Source organism: Cervus elaphus, chromosome 24, assembly GCF_910594005.1.
Source record: "Cervus elaphus chromosome 24, mCerEla1.1, whole genome shotgun sequence".
Lineage (NCBI taxonomy): Eukaryota > Metazoa > Chordata > Mammalia > Artiodactyla > Cervidae > Cervus > Cervus elaphus.
In genome coordinates this window covers 63,321,357-63,337,812 of record NC_057838.1, presented here as the reverse complement: position 1 = coordinate 63,337,812, position 16,456 = coordinate 63,321,357, and the positions used below count along the sequence as shown (strand labels likewise).

The following is a 16,456-nucleotide window of genomic DNA, read 5'->3' as shown; positions in this document are numbered from 1 at the left end:
TAAATGAAGGAATACATATGTGTGTCTACCTGAAAATGATAAGAACACACACAAATAGGTTTTAGGAGAGGCAGAGGAGGTAGGGAACTGATTTTTCTCTCAATGGAGTGGTGAAGAAAGAATATTTGACTGCAGGCTCCATTAAATATACTTCCAGGAAGTCTTTTTTCTGATCTATGTTGTCTAATGGAGATAGAGGAGGAGGTGCTACATCTCAGGTAAGGTATGTTAATGAAAAAAAATTAGTTCTAATGCATTTCATAGTAAGTATTTTAAGAGGAAATGAAGAAGGCAAAGTGTAGGTGGACTTTGATAGGGAACATTAATCAAGAGTGGAGAAGCAAAAAGAGTTATTAAATAGAATAATCAATGATTTTTACTGCTTTAAGGAGGAACTTAAAATGTAATCAGCTCTTTAGGTGCCTGTTATACACTGATGACAGAAGATGAAGTACTGAGAGAAAATGTCAAAAAATTCTAAGGAAAGCTAAAAATCTTTCCATTTTTAGAAAATGAATGTGAAAGGTATTCAGGTGAGTAAGGATCATGCCTGGTCCCATTTCAGGTCTAAAAATTTTGTTTGCAAGATTGAGCTCTAGAAATAAAAAGTCCCAAGTAGTTCTAACAGGACTGAGGAATTGAGAAAACTGAAGAGATTATCTCGTCTCCAGGTTCACCTTGATCGAGGCTACTGGGAAAGTGGAGAGTGGAGGGAGGTGTGCTGACTTAGGCAAGCGGTGCCACTCTCTGAAGTTCCCCATACCGGCCTGAGGGCCCATCCTCCTGCTCAGGGAAGTTAAGATGCTGTCCAGGGTGCCCTCTGAAAAGGAGCATGTTCTGGGGGCAGGTGCCTAAAACTCCCTCCTGGCAGCCCCTACCCACAGACAGCCCAAGAGCACCACAGGCCAGCTCCAAGCACCACCCTCCCCTCAGAGCCTGCCCCCGTTCTGCCCAGGAATTTGCCAACGTGCACATGCACATGCAGCCATTCTATCTGTGATTCCCAATTCTCCCCTTGCTCGCGCCATTGCTCCAGGTATGCCAGGAGCCATATTCTCCTCAGACAAACCTTCTCTGTTAACTGCATGCCTCCTGTGTGTCCACTAGTCAGCAGCCCCTCAAACACCAGACACTTAGGGACCCCATGCATGCCATCTTGCACTTACTGAAATAATGCTTGTTACTGTTCTTAGACCGCATCATTTGAGACAGTTTCAGCTCCCAAATTAGATGACAAGCTGCTTGAAGGACTGGATGGTGCCTTTTATCTTGTTTGAATCCCCCCTCTAAGTCCAGAACAGTGCCAAGCACAGAGCAGGTGCTTAAGAAATGGTGACTGGTGGTAGTGGTCATGGCTGGAAGTCAGAGGGTGGCTGAATCTCCATGTGTGGGTCCATCTTCAGTCACTACTGAGAGAGTCCCAAAGGGCACAAGATGTCACTCCCTTCCCTCACCCCCACCAACCCCTGAGCCCACAGCACTTCCAGGAGGACACCAGGTTTCCAGGCACCATTTGGAAAAAGCCATCTCAGCTCCTCACCACGCTCTCCCTTTTAGTAGGGTCCTTCTCTCTAGGACCTTGTGGGGAATGCCTCTCCCTCATTGACACCACCCTTAAATATTTCTGGTGTAAATAAGTGAACCTCTGAGTAGTCACCAGGAGCCCTCTCTGCTTAGAAGCTCACAGTTTCCTCAGTTGTTTTAGGGGTGAGAATGAACAGATCGCCACCCAGCACCCCTAAAAACGAGAAAAGGAGAGGTTCGGATGGCTTCCTGTCCTCCAGCGGTCCTGTCCAGAACAGACTCTCAAGGAGAACAATCACAGCCACCGAAAAGGCAACAGCATCTTAGTCCCCAAACTCGGACCCACGCCGAACTGGCCTTTCTCCTTTTTCTAACCCAACGGGCTGGACCTCTGTGTGGAGTCTGGGAGGCGATGGGCCTTGGGACCATTTCTGTGTCTCTTTGGAGAGGTTTCTGTATTTATAAAGCAAAGGGTCGGGACTGGTAATCCCGAAGCCCTCTCTAGTTAGAAAGTCAGTTCAGTCGCTTAGTCGTGCCCGACTCTTTGCGACCCCATAGACTGCAGCACGCCAGGCTTCCCTGTCTTCCCTAGTTAGAAAACCGAAGAATAAAAAAGGGTCCAGAAAAGCAGAGGTCCCCGAACCTCAGGCGCGACGCAGGACCTTCGTGAAACCAGGGAATATTAGATCCGAAGGCCCTAAGCGGCAAAAAGTCAAAGAATGCTCTCGACACCGCACGTTCCCCCGCCCGGTGGAGGAGACCAGCGAGCCAAGCCGGGGAACTCCCGCGAGGAGCGGTCTTCAGATTCCAGCAGCTGCCCGTCACCGGACGGACACCCCCCCCGCCTTTCCAGCCTCCCTTCTCCCCATCCCGAGCGCGCGTGACCCCTGCTCACCGCTCGGGAGGCAGGAGCCCTCTCCCAGCCGGACCGCTGCATTAGCAGCTACGGAATACCGGCAGCGCTGCTGCCAGCCTGTGTATACGGTCGCCATGGCAACGGGCCGCTTTGGCTATTCCGGAAGTACGAGGTGGTGGCGGAAACGAAGTCCGCGGTCCTCTGTTGCGATACGTATTAGGTCAGGGCCGAAAGAGGAGGACGAGCGATGGGACCGATTAATCCAGAAAGACTGCGGGAGCTGCAGGCACGAAGCCAGGTCGGGGTAGCTGGGGAACGGAGCCGCAAGACCCGGGAAACCGCGGGTCCGGCTTCCGGCGCAGAGCAGTTTGAGACTACGGCGGCCGCGCAGGCCCATTCGACGCCGGCCCAGCGCCCCGGGCCGCCGTCCGCCCGCGCCCTCGCCCCGCCCAGTTTAGTTCCGAGCCAGCGCAGCCAGGCCTGCGCAGTCGCGGCGGCCGGGGAAGATGGTGGAGGACGGCGCGGAGGAGCTGGAAGACCTGGTGCACTTCTCCGTGTCCGAGTTGCCTAGTCGCGGCTACGGCGTCATGGAGGAGATCCGGCGGCAGGGCAAGCTGTGCGACGTGACGCTCAAGGTCCCAGGGGCCGGGCGGCGCGGGGCTGAAAGGCCCGGGGGCCGAACGGGGAGGGAAGAGAGATAGGGGGATCGGGGAAGAGAGGTCTAGCGCGCTGAGGGGTGGGGAAACGAGGTGGGAGGGAGAGCGACCCGCGGGGAAAGAGAGGTGCTGAGCGGCAGAGGGGGCTTGGGGCTGAGGAGGCAGACGGATAGGGTCAGCCTCTCAGTCCCAGACCTTAGAAGGAAACGCCAAGAGGTGCGCCGCTGAGGCCCTCGGAGTGGAGACCTTGGGGTACCCGCCTCCTTTTTCTGTCACAGAGACGAGGAAAAAAAAAAAAAACGGACTTGCAGCCGCTCTGTGGAAGGGGGCGGCGGCTCTTTCTACATTCTGATGGGCACCACGGCAAAGCACCTTTTCTTGTCACCACAGACGTGCCCCCTCCGAGTTAGCTGTGGTGTGATAGAGGCGGGGGCTCTTCCTGAGGAGTCATTGCTCGCCCTTGACTGTTAGGTTACTGCCTTGTCTCTTAATAAGAGCTTTTAAAATCGGATATGGAAATCTTTTGAGGTGGGCCACTCCCCTGACCCCACTCTGGAAGTCTCGCTACCAGCACCACAGAGGTCCCGGAGAATGGACTGATGGCCTCCCGTGGGGACAGGGCTCTCTTAACCACCTGTTCCTTGGTGGCATTCTGGGCGCAAGACCCAGCCTTTCTCCCGTGCTTTTGTATCCATTCCTGCTGGGGAGGCGTGCTGTCCTGCTCCGCGGCCAAGCTGCTGAGCCAGGTGGAGCCCTCCGGGTGGAGATGCTGCTGGCAATCCTGTTCCCTCTTGGGCTTTGGCTAGAAGAATGTCATCATCTGTGAAGGACCCTGTTTAAAAAATAAAACTATGCAGAGATCTTTGTGCTCTTGTTTTCCGCCGGGTTAAGAAACTTCCTCTTCCACATATCTGAGTCAGACCTCCTGAGACAGTGAAGTACAATGGTTAGGAGTGTGGCTATGGAGATAGAAGGATTTGGATTAAAATTCTTGGGCAAGTTACTTAAGCTTTCTTAGCTTCAGCCTCCCAAATGTAAAAATAGGGGTGATTTCTAATTCTTAGTATTCGTATGAGGATTAAATGAGAAAACTTGCAGTATTCTTTGCATAATGCCTGGCGTAAGGTTTTCGTCACTCTAAACCCCTTCTGAGACAGAAACCAACATAGTATTGTAAAGCAATTGTCCTTCAGTTAAAAATAAATAAATTTTAAAAATAATTTTTAAAAAATAGAAAAAAAAAAAGCCCTCCTGAAGGAGTTTAGTTTTCCAGGAGAGGAGTGAAGTGGACCGCAAGGGGACAGCATCTTTTGTGGGGAGCGAGAGGTTTGAGAAAAATGAGCTAGACTAAAGGAAACAGAGAAAATAAATATAAATGAGAGGTTTTTTTGTTCACAGTGATCACATGGAAGTAGGTGTCGAGGGTTCTAGAGATTTGTAAGCAAAAGAATGATCTGCTTGTGGCAGTACGCTTGGGGTGAGTAGAGGCTGGTGAAAAGCAGTAATGGGGGGTGAATTTTTGGATTAAGATTTAGGCTGTAAGGGTAAGCCAGGGAAGGCTTCTAAGACACAGAGACGCAAAAAGGACGTGATGGAGTAAGATGGTCACACTACATAACCCTCACCCTAACTCACTAAACCCAAGTACACAATTTTCACTGAAGCTGACTTCAAGGACCACACATTTGAGTCTGGAATCTTGCCTGTTTTGTTTTCGTACTGATTTTGTGATGAAAGAGTAGGTGGAGGAGGATATCAGGAAGTGAGGTAAGGACTTGTTGGTGCACGCCATTTTTATGTCATGTGTCTGTAATGAGTTACTCGGGTATAATTAGAGAGCTAGAATAATCATATTAAAAGGAGCCATCGAGGTCTTCTAACAAAGCCATCCATTTCACAGATGAAAAAAACCCGGGGCTTAGCGATATTAAGGGATTGCCCAAGGCACAAAGCTGTATTATCTGAGATCCAACACAGCTGTTGGTTGGTGGAAGCGATGCTTTTACATCCTCTGTCGGATTACTCACCTGCCCTGCTAATGGTATATGAAGCAGAGCAGGAAACAAGCTGTCCTCTGTCAGCAGTGTCCTCTGTGAGCACACAGGACAGTGATGTGTATGGCCAGGTGCAGCATCACTCTCCTATTTCAGGAGAGGAGACAGACACGGGATTTTTCTGCTAGTCTTCTGGACCTAAGACTTCTTGACTCTTGATTTGGAAATGACACTGTATTGGGAAATACTGTGCTTCTGAATATTGTTCATCCCCGGGGCTCTCTGCTTGCTTTTTCCAGGTAGTTGTTTCCTTTTCAGCCTTGCCTTTTTTGGATGAGTAGTTAAAATTAAGGGGAAGAGTGTGCTCCATTAGAGCACATGTTCACATATCACAGTGGGCACCTGTGCCATGAATTTATATTCATCAAAAAGTCAGTTTTGCTCGCTCTTTTGTGAGTTATGTTGGGGTGATGTTAAATTTGGACGCTGATTTAGATGAATGAGAGAGCTTGATGCTGCCCGACTGTAGGTGGAGAAAGAGAGTTACATGGTCAGGGTACTCAAGATGGCTGTTCTCTTGCTCTCGGTACATCTCCTGCCCGACCAGTACCTGCTTCATCTGTATCCTGCTCACATGACTGACCTTTCTACACATTCCCCGCCCCCTCACCCCGTGATTATCAAAGGAGCAGCGAGGGGTTTGCCCTCTGTTGGTTTCCCTGGTGACCAATGAGCCCACCTGACATCAGGTTCCCTGCTACTGGTCATCTCCTTCCACTCGGGAGTGAAGACTACCCCCATATCCCGCCTGCCTTCTGCACACAGTGGGATGTCACTCCAGACCTTGTTTCAGACGTATAAGATTCCCGCTATCCGTTAAACCATTGATGGCTCTTTGCTGACTTCAGGTTCTTTCTTTGGTCTTAAAGCTGGGCACGTACAGGCCTTGAAGGCCTGCTGTGTGCAGCCCAACTGAGGTGTCTTGGAAAATCAGTTCCTAACCGAGCCACATTGACTGGGTTCATCCTGTGGCTTCTGGAGCTTGGCCAGCCATCTGGGTGAATGTCAGAAGCCTGTATTTGGGGATGCTTCTTACTGCAGGTGGTTCCTTTATTGTTTTGTACATGAGATCCCATTGTTTGCCCCTTGGCCACACCTGGTTCAACTTGTGGGTTGATTGATGGAAAATGAGACCATGTCCTTTCTCCAAAGATGTGTTCCTAGTCCCTCCTGAATTACAAGTATGGCATCTGCCTTCCTACTTTAGGTTTGTTGACTGTTGGCACTCCCGTTGTCTCCTTGGCATAGAAACCAGCCAACTTCCCCACAGTTCGTTTAGGCCTTTTCTGCCCAAACAGCGGATCACATCATTACTTGTTTCTAGTTGGGGAGAGGAAAGAATGAACCAAGATGTTTGAACCAGGAGCTGGCAAGCATTTTCTATAAAGAGCCAGATAGTAAATATTTTAGGATTTGTGGGTCACACTGTTTCAGTTGCAGCTATTCAACTCTGGGTGTTGTAGCACGGGAGCAGCTGTACATAGTACATAAATGAACGGGTCTGGCTGTGGTCCAGTAAAACTTTATTTATAAAAACAGGTGTTGGCCAGACCCATTGGCTGACCCCTATTGTATACTGATACGGCCTCTGTAAAGTTTAAGACTTGTGGAGTAGGTTACACTTGCTTTATTGCCCCAGCGTCTACTTCTGTGGTTTCAGAGATTGGAAGCAGCTCTTGGTAAAGAGTAAAGGTGAACCAGAAATGAAAAACTTTTTTTTTTTTCCCAGCTCACAGCAGTTGATCAAGGGACTGGCCTGTTCTGTGACCGATAACTGACATAGGGGAAGCTACTGTTACGTTATGCATCTCTTTTTTTTTTTTTTAATTTAAATATTTATTTATTGAGCTGTGCCGGGTCTCTGTTGTGGCACGTGGGTCTTCTGTCTTCCTTGCGGGATCTTTTTAGTTGCAACACGTGGGATCTAGTTCCCTGACCAGGAAGTGAACCTGGGCCCCCTGCGTCGGGAGCACCTCAGCCTCCGGACCACCAGAGAAATCCCAGTATCTCATCTTTAAAGTCTTGCAGCTCAGCTGAAGCTTGAAGCTGACTATTCCGAAGTATTAACCAAAGACACCATGGTCCCTTTCTGTCTCAGTGGAAGCTGAGGATGATTAGCTGCTTGCACAGTGGCAGGCCAGAGGAGACCGTGATGGCTCTGTGTTCCCATGGACCTGACTGGCTGTGTGCAGGGCTGGGAAGGTAAAGGCCCGAGTTCGGGCTTGTGGCAGGCCTGGTAAATCAGTAGCTGAGGCGCGGCCCAGTATGTGTGGGCAGTGTGCTGCATATCTGATGAGAACACAAAAACGCCTTTTTTGGAAAATAAGCTCAAGAACAGATATTTGTACAGGCAGGTTCATAGCATCATTGTTCACCGTATCCAAAAGATGAAAGCAACCCAGTGGTGTACTGCATCGGTGGTTGAATGGATAAACAAGATGTGGTCCATTTTGTTCCCTACATGCAGTGGAATAATATTCCATATATCTGCTGGAATATCACTCAGCCCTAAAAAGGAAGGAAATTCCAACACAAAGCGCAAATGGATGAACCTTAAAGGCATTATGTTACGTTTCGAAATAAGCTGGTCACAGAAGGACAAATATTGTATGATTCTTCTTAAATGGGGTAACCAGAGTAGTCAAATTCATAAAAAGAGAAAGTAGAATGGTGATTTCTCGGGGCCTGGGAGGAGGGAATCAGGGTCAGTGTTTCATGGGTACTGAGTTTCAGTTATGAAGATGAGGAGGTTCTAAAGATAGGTGGTGGTGATGGTTCTACAACAGTATGCCACTGAACTGTACATCTAAAAATGGTTAAAACGGAAGCTGAAGACTTGTTAGCTAGTGGGCCAGTGAGATTGCTTACAGTGCTTTGTGACTGGAAACACACTAAAAACAGAATTTGTCTCTCTACCTAGATCCACTGGTCAGAAACATTTCATGCTAAGGAGTAATCTTCCTTACTCTTCAGTGTTTGCAGTAAGTCGCTTCAGCCAGTAGGAACCACATTTTTTATTAACTCAGCCCCGTGACTGCACTTCAAATGGTCACTTAAAAGGAATCAACTTCTGAGAGATATACATTTAAGTGAGGCACACACGTTACAAGCTTTTTATTTCTGTGGCAATTTGTAAAATGTAAAAGTCATGTCATCTTAACAGAGCTAGAGGATCAGCGAAACATTATGCTAACCTGTCTTCCAACAGCATCTTTCTTGGCGTAGTCTACAAATTACAAATGCCTTTCAGATCTAGGTTTTCACATCTTGTTTTGCTCTTGAGTGCTAGATCTGCATTTCCATGTGTCCTGTTGACCCTTATGCTCATTAAGTCTAAAATGAGGCCTCTTCTAAACCATCTCTTCTTCTGTTCCCTTTGTTTAAAGATGGCACACATCCATCTGGTCATGTAGGACTGAAACTCTCAGGTTGGCTTTATCTCATCCTTTCTCTTTCAGGTGCCTTTTGTGACATTTATCAATAATGATAATTACATAGTTGTCTACAGGATTATAACTCCATGAGAACAGGGACTGTGAGTGCAGCATTTAGTGAGGCGTCTGCAGAGCAGGTGCTCAGTAACCCACTGTCCTAATTCAGACCCTCTTCACCTTTTCCTAACCCAGGGTTTCTTTAACTCTGGCAGCGTGCTGAGAATCGTTGCAGACCCTTTATGGGATGATCCTGGTGCAGCCAGGGGATTGGTTTTCAGGTGCGATCATGTCATTGTCCTGTCCTGAGAGGCCTCCCTTTCATTCTCATTCAACAGGGTATCAGCAGATAATGTCAGCACCTCCCCTGAGCCGAGCACTGTCCGAAGTGCCGGGACAGGAGCCGAGCAGGCAGAGCCCCTGCAGATGTGAGCTTACCTTCCCCAGCGGGGTACAGTGAACAAATGAACAGGTATAAAATGTCCAGCGGTGACGTGTGCTTTGGAGAAAAATCAAGAAGGATACTAAGGGGACTGGGTGCTGGGTTTTTTGGAGGGACCTGAGCCAGTCTCTCTGAGTAAAAGACCTGAAGGAAGTGAAGGAGGAATCCATGAGCATATCTGAGGGAAGAGTATTCTAGACAGAGGGAATAATCAGCACAAGTGAAACAGGAACAGAGTTGGCGTTTGTGGGGACAGCAGGCAGCTGTGTGATAAGAATAGAGTGGCCCGGAGAAAAGTAAAAGGACACAAGATCGGAGAGGCAGCCCCCAGCCCCGCATAGTTCCTTGCACAGTACGGTACGGCTCATAGATAGGTGTTGAATGAGCAAGTGAATGAATGAAGCCAGATAGTATTTATTTATCTACGAATGAATGAATGAAGGAGCAATGAAGGCAAGGCAGAGTGGGTCTTAGAGGTGTATCTAAGGCTTCAGGTATATCTAAGGTAGGATGCGTTTTCCACAGTTCATGAAGCAAGCACACAGTATCGTTTGCACTTTCCCCTTCTTGTCCCGTTCAGGAGGGAAAATGCTAATGGCCAGAGCAAGAGAGAACGAGTCCTGGCTTGTTCTTGAAGGAACGTCTGTTCTTCCACACCACAGAGAAAATCAGAGGTTAGAAACTTGTCGGCGGAGCAGGAAAGTAGAATAGCTGCTCAGCTCTTGGTGGGTTTCAGAGGGGCTCTTGCCCACATTGGATGAAGCTCGTCTTTTGTCCCCCATGTCCACAGGCCGTTTCTCTCAGTCAGCGAGGCGTGGGGAGTCCCGTGGGGTGGCGGAGTGCAGGAGCAGCAGGCAGTGGCTGGTTCTCCGTAGGATGGATGGAAGGACTGCTGGTCTAACTCAACCTCTGATTATTCTAAGCTGCTCTCAAAAATACGAAACTGCCTCCTGTGAGCTTTAAGAGGGAGAAGCTTAAGGATGTTCTGGGGGTGTCGACGGCCGCCCTGGACAACTTTTCTAGATCTCCACCTGTGTTCTCAATACTCCAGTTCCTTCTGACCTGGCCCCTCTCTGCCCTTCTCTCCTAGCTGCCCACAGTCTCCAGCTGCTGACTGTGTCTTAGGACCTCAGTGCTCTGTCTTCTGGGCCTCTGCTCTAGTATTCCCCGGGCTTGGAGTACCCGCTCACCTCGGCCCACAGAGTCCTACCCACGCTCACAGCTCCTTTTGTAGTTTTCTCTTCTCAAGGGGAGAGAAGCAGCCAAACACTCTCTCCTCTGTTCCCCTCAAGCACTTTGCATTTGTGTCTGTTCAGCACCGTCTTGTCCTAAATTTGCACACCTGACTCCCTGCCAACCTGTATGGGCGGAGACCCGTGCCATCTGCTTTCTTTTGCCCTGTCACGGTGGGGAGATGTGTGAAATGTGACAGTTTTCTCATATCCTTCCAGGTATAGTTAACCTCTCCCACTTTACTTTAACACCTGCTTACACAGAGGAGCAGCATTGCATCAGCCTCAGCCTTGCCTAAGAGCCTGTAAGCAGTGCAGAATCTCAGCCCCACCCTGGAGCTTCTGAACTAGACTCTGGTGACTGTCGTGTGCTGAGCCCTGACAGTGTGAGAAGCATGGCCTCCACACTCTGCACCTGCCACCCTCCCCCCACGCCCTGCTCGGCATACTAACACATAGATCTGTGGGAAAGTCTTTCTTCCCCTCTAGACGTTGAGCTTTGGAAGCATGGGCAGCATCTATTATCTAACACTGTCCTTGGCATATTTCACGTTCTCAAAGTGTTTGCTGAATTCCCCTCCAGGGCCTCTGGCGTTAGGTTGGAGATACTCCTTCAGTCAGCATGTTGCTGCAGTGCATTTAGCTATGCGTGGTCCTTTGCTGCGTGTATGAGGCACCCTGCCATGAGTGGGCGTCAGCCCCTTTCTTTGGCCTTTAAAGATTGGTAGGGGAAATAGATAGACATCAGTTAACTGTGAGACGATGCAGAGGCTGGTAAGTTCTGTAACTGTACCAGTATCACCAGAGGCCTGAGGGATGGCACGCACTTCCAGTTCAGAGGGTTTGTGATGGTTTTGTCAAGAGGGTGGTGTCTCATTGGTACCTTGCAAGATGAATAGGACTTTGACAGACAGACATGGTGGGACGAGGCATTCCAGCCTGGGGAGAGCTGGTTCAAGGGCCCAGGCTTGCAGGTGTGTATGCAGGATGTTTCTTGAGCAAGTGAGACATGGGGGAGCCAGGCGGAAGGTGCGATTGGGAAGGTGGGTGGAATGCTGACTGAACTTGAATTCTCACGGTCAGGCGTCTGAGCTGGTGAGAAACATTTGCAGATAGAATGTGGTTGGTATGGTTAGATGTTCAGTGGTTTCTGAAGGCTCCTCCCTTCTGTCTCCCTTTTTCCTCCTATCCTTCCCTACTGGACACGGGTGAGGCGGAGGTGGGTTTGAAAGAGGTGGGGACAGGCCTGAATGTTTAGCCAGCTCTTGACTGGCTCATTCCATGGGACCATAACCCCAGGTCTTTTTTTAGTGCTAGCTGGTCAACCACTTCCTCCCTCACCCCCTTCCTGAATCACTTAACCCAGTGGTGCCCCCTAAAGTGGAGAGACCCAAGCTTCATCACAGAGGGTTTCACACTGTGCTTTTTTGTTGTTGTTGTTTATTTTTTATTGGTGAAAGTGAAAGTTGCTCAGTCATGTCCGACTCTTTGCGACCCCATGGACTATACAGTCCGTGAAATCCTCCAGGCCAGAATGCTGCAGTGGGTAACCTTTTGCTTCTCCAGGGAATCTTCCCAACCCAGGGATCAAACCCAGGTCTGCCGCATTGCAGGGACTCTTTACCAGCTGAGCCACAAGGGAAGCCCGAGAATACTGGAGTGGGTAGCCTATCCCTTCTCCAGCGTATCTTCCAGAACCAGGAATCGAACTGGGATCTCCTGCATTGCAGGCGAATTCTTTACCAACTGATCTATCAGGGAAGCCATTTTTTGAATTGGGGTTTAGCCAAATAACAGTGTTATAGTTTTAGGTGTATGGCAGAGAGACCCGGCCATACATATACATGTACATACCTATACATACGTGTACATATATATTCTCCCCCAGACTCCCATCCCATCCAGGCCACCATGCAACACTGAACAGAGTTCCGTGTGCTGTAGAGTAGGTTCTTGGTGACTGTCCATTCACAGGATGTGCTTTAAAAAGCCGTCAAAACCCCAGACTGAACCAGTCCCATGCGTTCTGTTGTACTTATCTCGTTCCCAGCCCTGTGGGTTTGTGAGGACTAAACATTTCTGCTAATAGTGGGATGAGCATCCTTCTGCCCCAGTCCAGGGCTGGCAGGCAAGCTATCCAGGGACACAGCCCCACCCCTGTGTTAGACATGGCCCTGAACTGGACAACTGCAGCAAGGCTTGTTTATTTCTTCTAGGGTCCAAGATGCACTGTTAGCGTGGAAGGCAAGCCCTCCGCCGGTTGGCCCCAAGCTTTATCCTCTGTTTCTTGAGGCTTTTACTTCAGCTGATGAATTTTCAGATAAGGTCAGAGAGTAACGCTCCTTACGCTCTCTTTAGTCAAGGGCCAGTGTCTTCCTCCCGCTGGCTCCCCCAGCCCGGAGCCAGAAAGATGCGAAACTCATCAAAAGTTGTCTGGCTTATACCCCAGATGAAGGACTGAAAGCTCTCACCTTTTAGATGAAATCATTTTAGGATTCATTCTGTGGACTCCAGAATGAGGCACTGTATTAAGTGCTAGGATTCAACCTTTTCTCCGTGGGAAGATTCTTCAGCCTGGCTGGGAAGACATTCATCAGGGGCAGCATAGTGTGGTGTCTTCTGTGCTGGAGGCTCATGTCAGATGCTGCAGGGATGGGGGAGCCGGCTGGCTGGAAGTTGGGGACGTCCCTCAGAGGAAGGGGAGCATTTGAGCTGGATCTTCAGAGGCTGAGGAGTAAATCACCAGGCAGAAAAGTAAGGAATAAGGATCCAGGCAAGGGAATAGGGCCATGTAAGGGAATTGGCAGCCGCTCAGGAGAGAGGCATGAAAGTGTGAGTCGCTCAGTCTCGTCTGACTCTGCGACCCCATGGACTATAGCCTGCCAGGCTCTTCTGTCCGTGAAATTCTCCAGACGAGAATACTGGAGTCGGTAGCCATTCCCTTCTCCCCACCCAGGGGAGAATCTTCCCCACCCAGGGATTGAACCCAGGTCTCCTGCATTGCAGGCAGATTCTTTACTGTCTAAGCCACCAGGGGAGCCCAGAAGAGAGGCCATGGTGAGGCATAAAACTGGTTAGGTAGATGGGGGCCAGTTTAGAATTTGGATCTGACTCAGGCAGTAGGGAGCTCAACAAAATGGGCACTGACATGGCCAGACTCAATTTTAAATCGAGTTGATTTATTCACAAGCTTCATTCATTCAGCATACAAGGAGTGTTAATTGCTAGACAATCCCAGGAAACAGGAGGCAGATTGCTCCTTTGTTGGAACTTGTGTTTTATTAGGACAGGTAAGTTCATCATGTCAGGGAACTACCATTTGCTCGTCAGGGTTACCGGTGACCTCTGCTTCCTCAGTGCAGACCTGCCCCATGACCTCAAAGATGTCCCTTGTGCTGCCCCTTCATCATCATATCCACCCCCCCTCCCACCCACCATCCCTAATTGTTGGCAACCACTAATTTGTTCCCCACCTCTCATTTCAAGAATGTTATATAAAATGGAATCACAGAGTATGTGACCTTTGAGATTGGCTGTTTTTCACTCAGCATAATGCATTTGAGGGTCATCTAATTTGTTGTATTAATAGTTTGTTCCTTAATAGATCTGAGGAGTGTCCCATGGTATGGCTGGATGTACCACATTTTGTTTAACCACTCACCCACTGAACCTCTAGGTTCTTTCCAGTTTTCACATATTACGAGAAAGGGTGCTATGAACATTGATTTACAGGATTGTGTATAAATGTGAGCTTTCATTTCTCTGGGATAAATGCCCAAGAGTACAATTGCCATGCCACATGGTAAGTTGACTTTCAGTTCTAGAAGAAATCGCCAAATTGTTTTTCAGAGTAACTGTACCATCTTATATTCCTGCCAACTTGTTTGAGTGCAGTGGTTAATTTTTGTGTCAGCTTGACTAGGCTGTGGTGCCCAGTTGTTTGAGCAAACACCAGTCTAGATGTTGCTATGAGCATATTCTTTTAAGTTGTGATTAATGTTTAAAAATTAAACTTAGAGAAGAGCAGATTACCTTCCAAAATGGGGTGGACCTCATCCAATCAATTGACAGTCTTAAGAGCAAAAACTGAGGTTTCCCAAAGAAGAAACGGTTATTCAAGATTGCAACATAGAAATGCTTCCTGAATTTCCTACTTGCTGGCTTGCTCTCAAGATATCAGTTAATTTTTGTAAAAACTGAAGTGTATGTCAAAGTTCTTTTTTTTTTTTTTTTCCTCTAAGGGTGTCCAATTGCTCCAGTCCTATTTGCTAAAAAGACTGTATTTCTCCATGTGAGGTGCGCAGATGGTTTTGCATATGTGTCAGGAATCAGTTGGCTGTCCCTGGACGGGGCTCTTCTGGGTTCTCCTTTCTCTTTGATTGGTCGGTGTCGCTGTCCCTGCTCCAGTCCAACACGGCTGTGCTTACTCTAGCTTTATGTGTGACAAGTAGTGAAGTGGGGAGAGTTACTCCTCCCCCTCTATTTTATTTTACCTGTTTCCCCCATTTGAACCATTTTTAAGCATACAATTCATGGCATTAGATGCATTTGCAATGTTGTATAGCCAGTGCCACTGTGTATTTTGAAAACTTTTTTCATCAGTTGAAGCAGAACTCTACAAACATTAAGTAACAAGTCCCCAAGGCCCCTCCCCCCAGATCCTGGTTTCCTTCCTTTTATAGGGCCCACCAAAAAGTTCATTTGAGTTTTTCCATGACATCTTATGGAAAAACCCAAACAAACTTACTGCAGAACCCAGTATTTTTTTTGTCCGTGTGGTTTTCATGATTCTACACCCTTCATATAAGTGGAATCATATAATATTGTCCTTTTGTGCCTGGTTTATTTCGCTTAGTATACTGTTTTCAAGGTTCATCCATGTTGTAGTGTGTATTAGAATTTCATCCCCCTTTTAAAAAAAATAGTTTTGTTTTGTTTTTTTTAGAGCAGTTTTAGGTTCGCAGCATAACTGAATGGAAGACAGGTTTCCCATACACTCCCTGTTCACACTGTACACACAGCCTCCCAACCATCAGTACTATCCTGCACCCAAGTGGTATATTTGTTATGATCAGTAAGCCTGTATTGACACACCCGCATCACCCAAAGTCTGTGCTTTACGTCAGGGTTCACTTTTGGTGCTGTACATTCCAAGGTTTTTGAGAAAGGAACGACACATGTCCACCATTATAGTATCACAGAGTAATTCCATTGCCCGGAAAACCATCTGTGCTCCACCTGCTGGTCCCTCCCTAACCAATGATCCTTGTCCTATCGCCATAGTTCTTGCCTTTTCCAGAATGTTAGGTAGTTGGATGCATATAGTATGTACCTTTAAAAGATTTTTTTCTTTTCAGTTAAATATGTATTTAAGGGTCGTCTATGTCTTTTCATGGCTTGATAGCTCTTTTCCTAACTCCTTTGGGAAAATTCCAGGGAGCGTGATTGCTGGATTACATGCTAAGAATATGTTTAGCTTTGTCCGAAGGTGCCAAACTGTCTTCCAAAGTAGCTGTCCCATTTTACATTCCCACCAGTGATGAATGAGCGTTTTGTTGCGCCACATCTTTGCCAGCATTCACTGTTGGCAGTACTCTGGGTTTTGGCCATTCTAGTGGATATGTATTGTTACTTTGTTGTTTTAATTTGCATTTCCCTGATGACATGGTGTGGAGTGTCTTAATATGCTTATTTAATACACTTATTTTTTTGCCATATGTATTGGGGAGATGTCTGTTAAAGTCTTCTGCCCATTTTTAAATTCAACTGTTTTCTTACTGTTAGATTTTAAAAGTTTCTTGCATCTTTTGAATAACAGTCCTTTCTCAGACATGTGTTTTATAAATAATTCCTTCCAGTATGGCTTATCTTTTTCTTGATATCATTCTTTTTAGGGCGAAACGGTGGTCTGTTATATGTATATGCCGCATTTTATTTATCCATTTATCTATTGATGGGCACCTGGGTTGTTTCCATCTTTAGGCCACCATGAATGCTGGTGCTGTGAACACAAGCGTACAAATAAATCTTTGAGACTCTGCGTTCAGTCCTTTCGGATACACACCTAGGAGTGGGACTGCTGCTTCATATTGTTATTCTGTGTTTAACTTTTTGAGAAACAACCAGACTGCTTTCCATTGTAGCTGCGCCATTTTGCATCTCTCCAGCAGTGCACACAGGTCCCAGTATTGTCACATCTTCATCAACACTTGGTATTTTCTGTTTGATTTTTCTTTTTCTTTCTTTTCTTCCTTTTTTTTT

The 16,456-nt window shown here is 47.6% G+C and overlaps 2 protein-coding genes and 1 long non-coding RNA gene across 8 annotated transcripts in view; 2 read left to right on the top strand and 1 right to left on the bottom strand.

Moving 5' to 3' along the window:
* LOC122682833 overlaps positions 1-1,236 on the top strand; it is a 60,256-nt gene extending 59,020 nt beyond the window's left edge. The window contains exon 8 of the long non-coding RNA XR_006337549.1: positions 672-1,236. This is a non-coding gene — a long non-coding RNA (uncharacterized LOC122682833). The remainder of the gene's footprint in view (positions 1-671) is intronic.
* Positions 1-2,757, bottom strand: part of KIF9 (kinesin family member 9) — a 38,319-nt gene extending 35,562 nt beyond the window's left edge. Inside the window, exons 1-2 of one of the 5 annotated variants that reach the window (XM_043886047.1) lie at positions 2,420-2,757; positions 1,167-1,409 (exon numbers count right to left, since the gene is read on the bottom strand). In XM_043886047.1, coding sequence (XP_043741982.1) covers positions 1,167-1,353 — 187 coding nt within the window. In that variant the 5' untranslated portion in view covers positions 1,354-1,409; positions 2,420-2,757. The remainder of the gene's footprint in view (positions 1-1,166; positions 1,410-2,419) is intronic. The other 4 variants (XM_043886044.1, XM_043886045.1, XM_043886048.1 and 1 more) reach the window with 4 other exon arrangements.
* The window catches only part of KLHL18 (kelch like family member 18), a 47,394-nt gene continuing 33,674 nt past the window's right edge, over positions 2,737-16,456 (top strand). For both annotated transcript variants that reach the window (XM_043886058.1, XM_043886057.1), the window contains exon 1: positions 2,737-3,015. In XM_043886058.1, the coding sequence (XP_043741993.1) occupies positions 2,887-3,015 (129 nt within the window). In that variant the 5' untranslated portion in view covers positions 2,737-2,886. The remainder of the gene's footprint in view (positions 3,016-16,456) is intronic.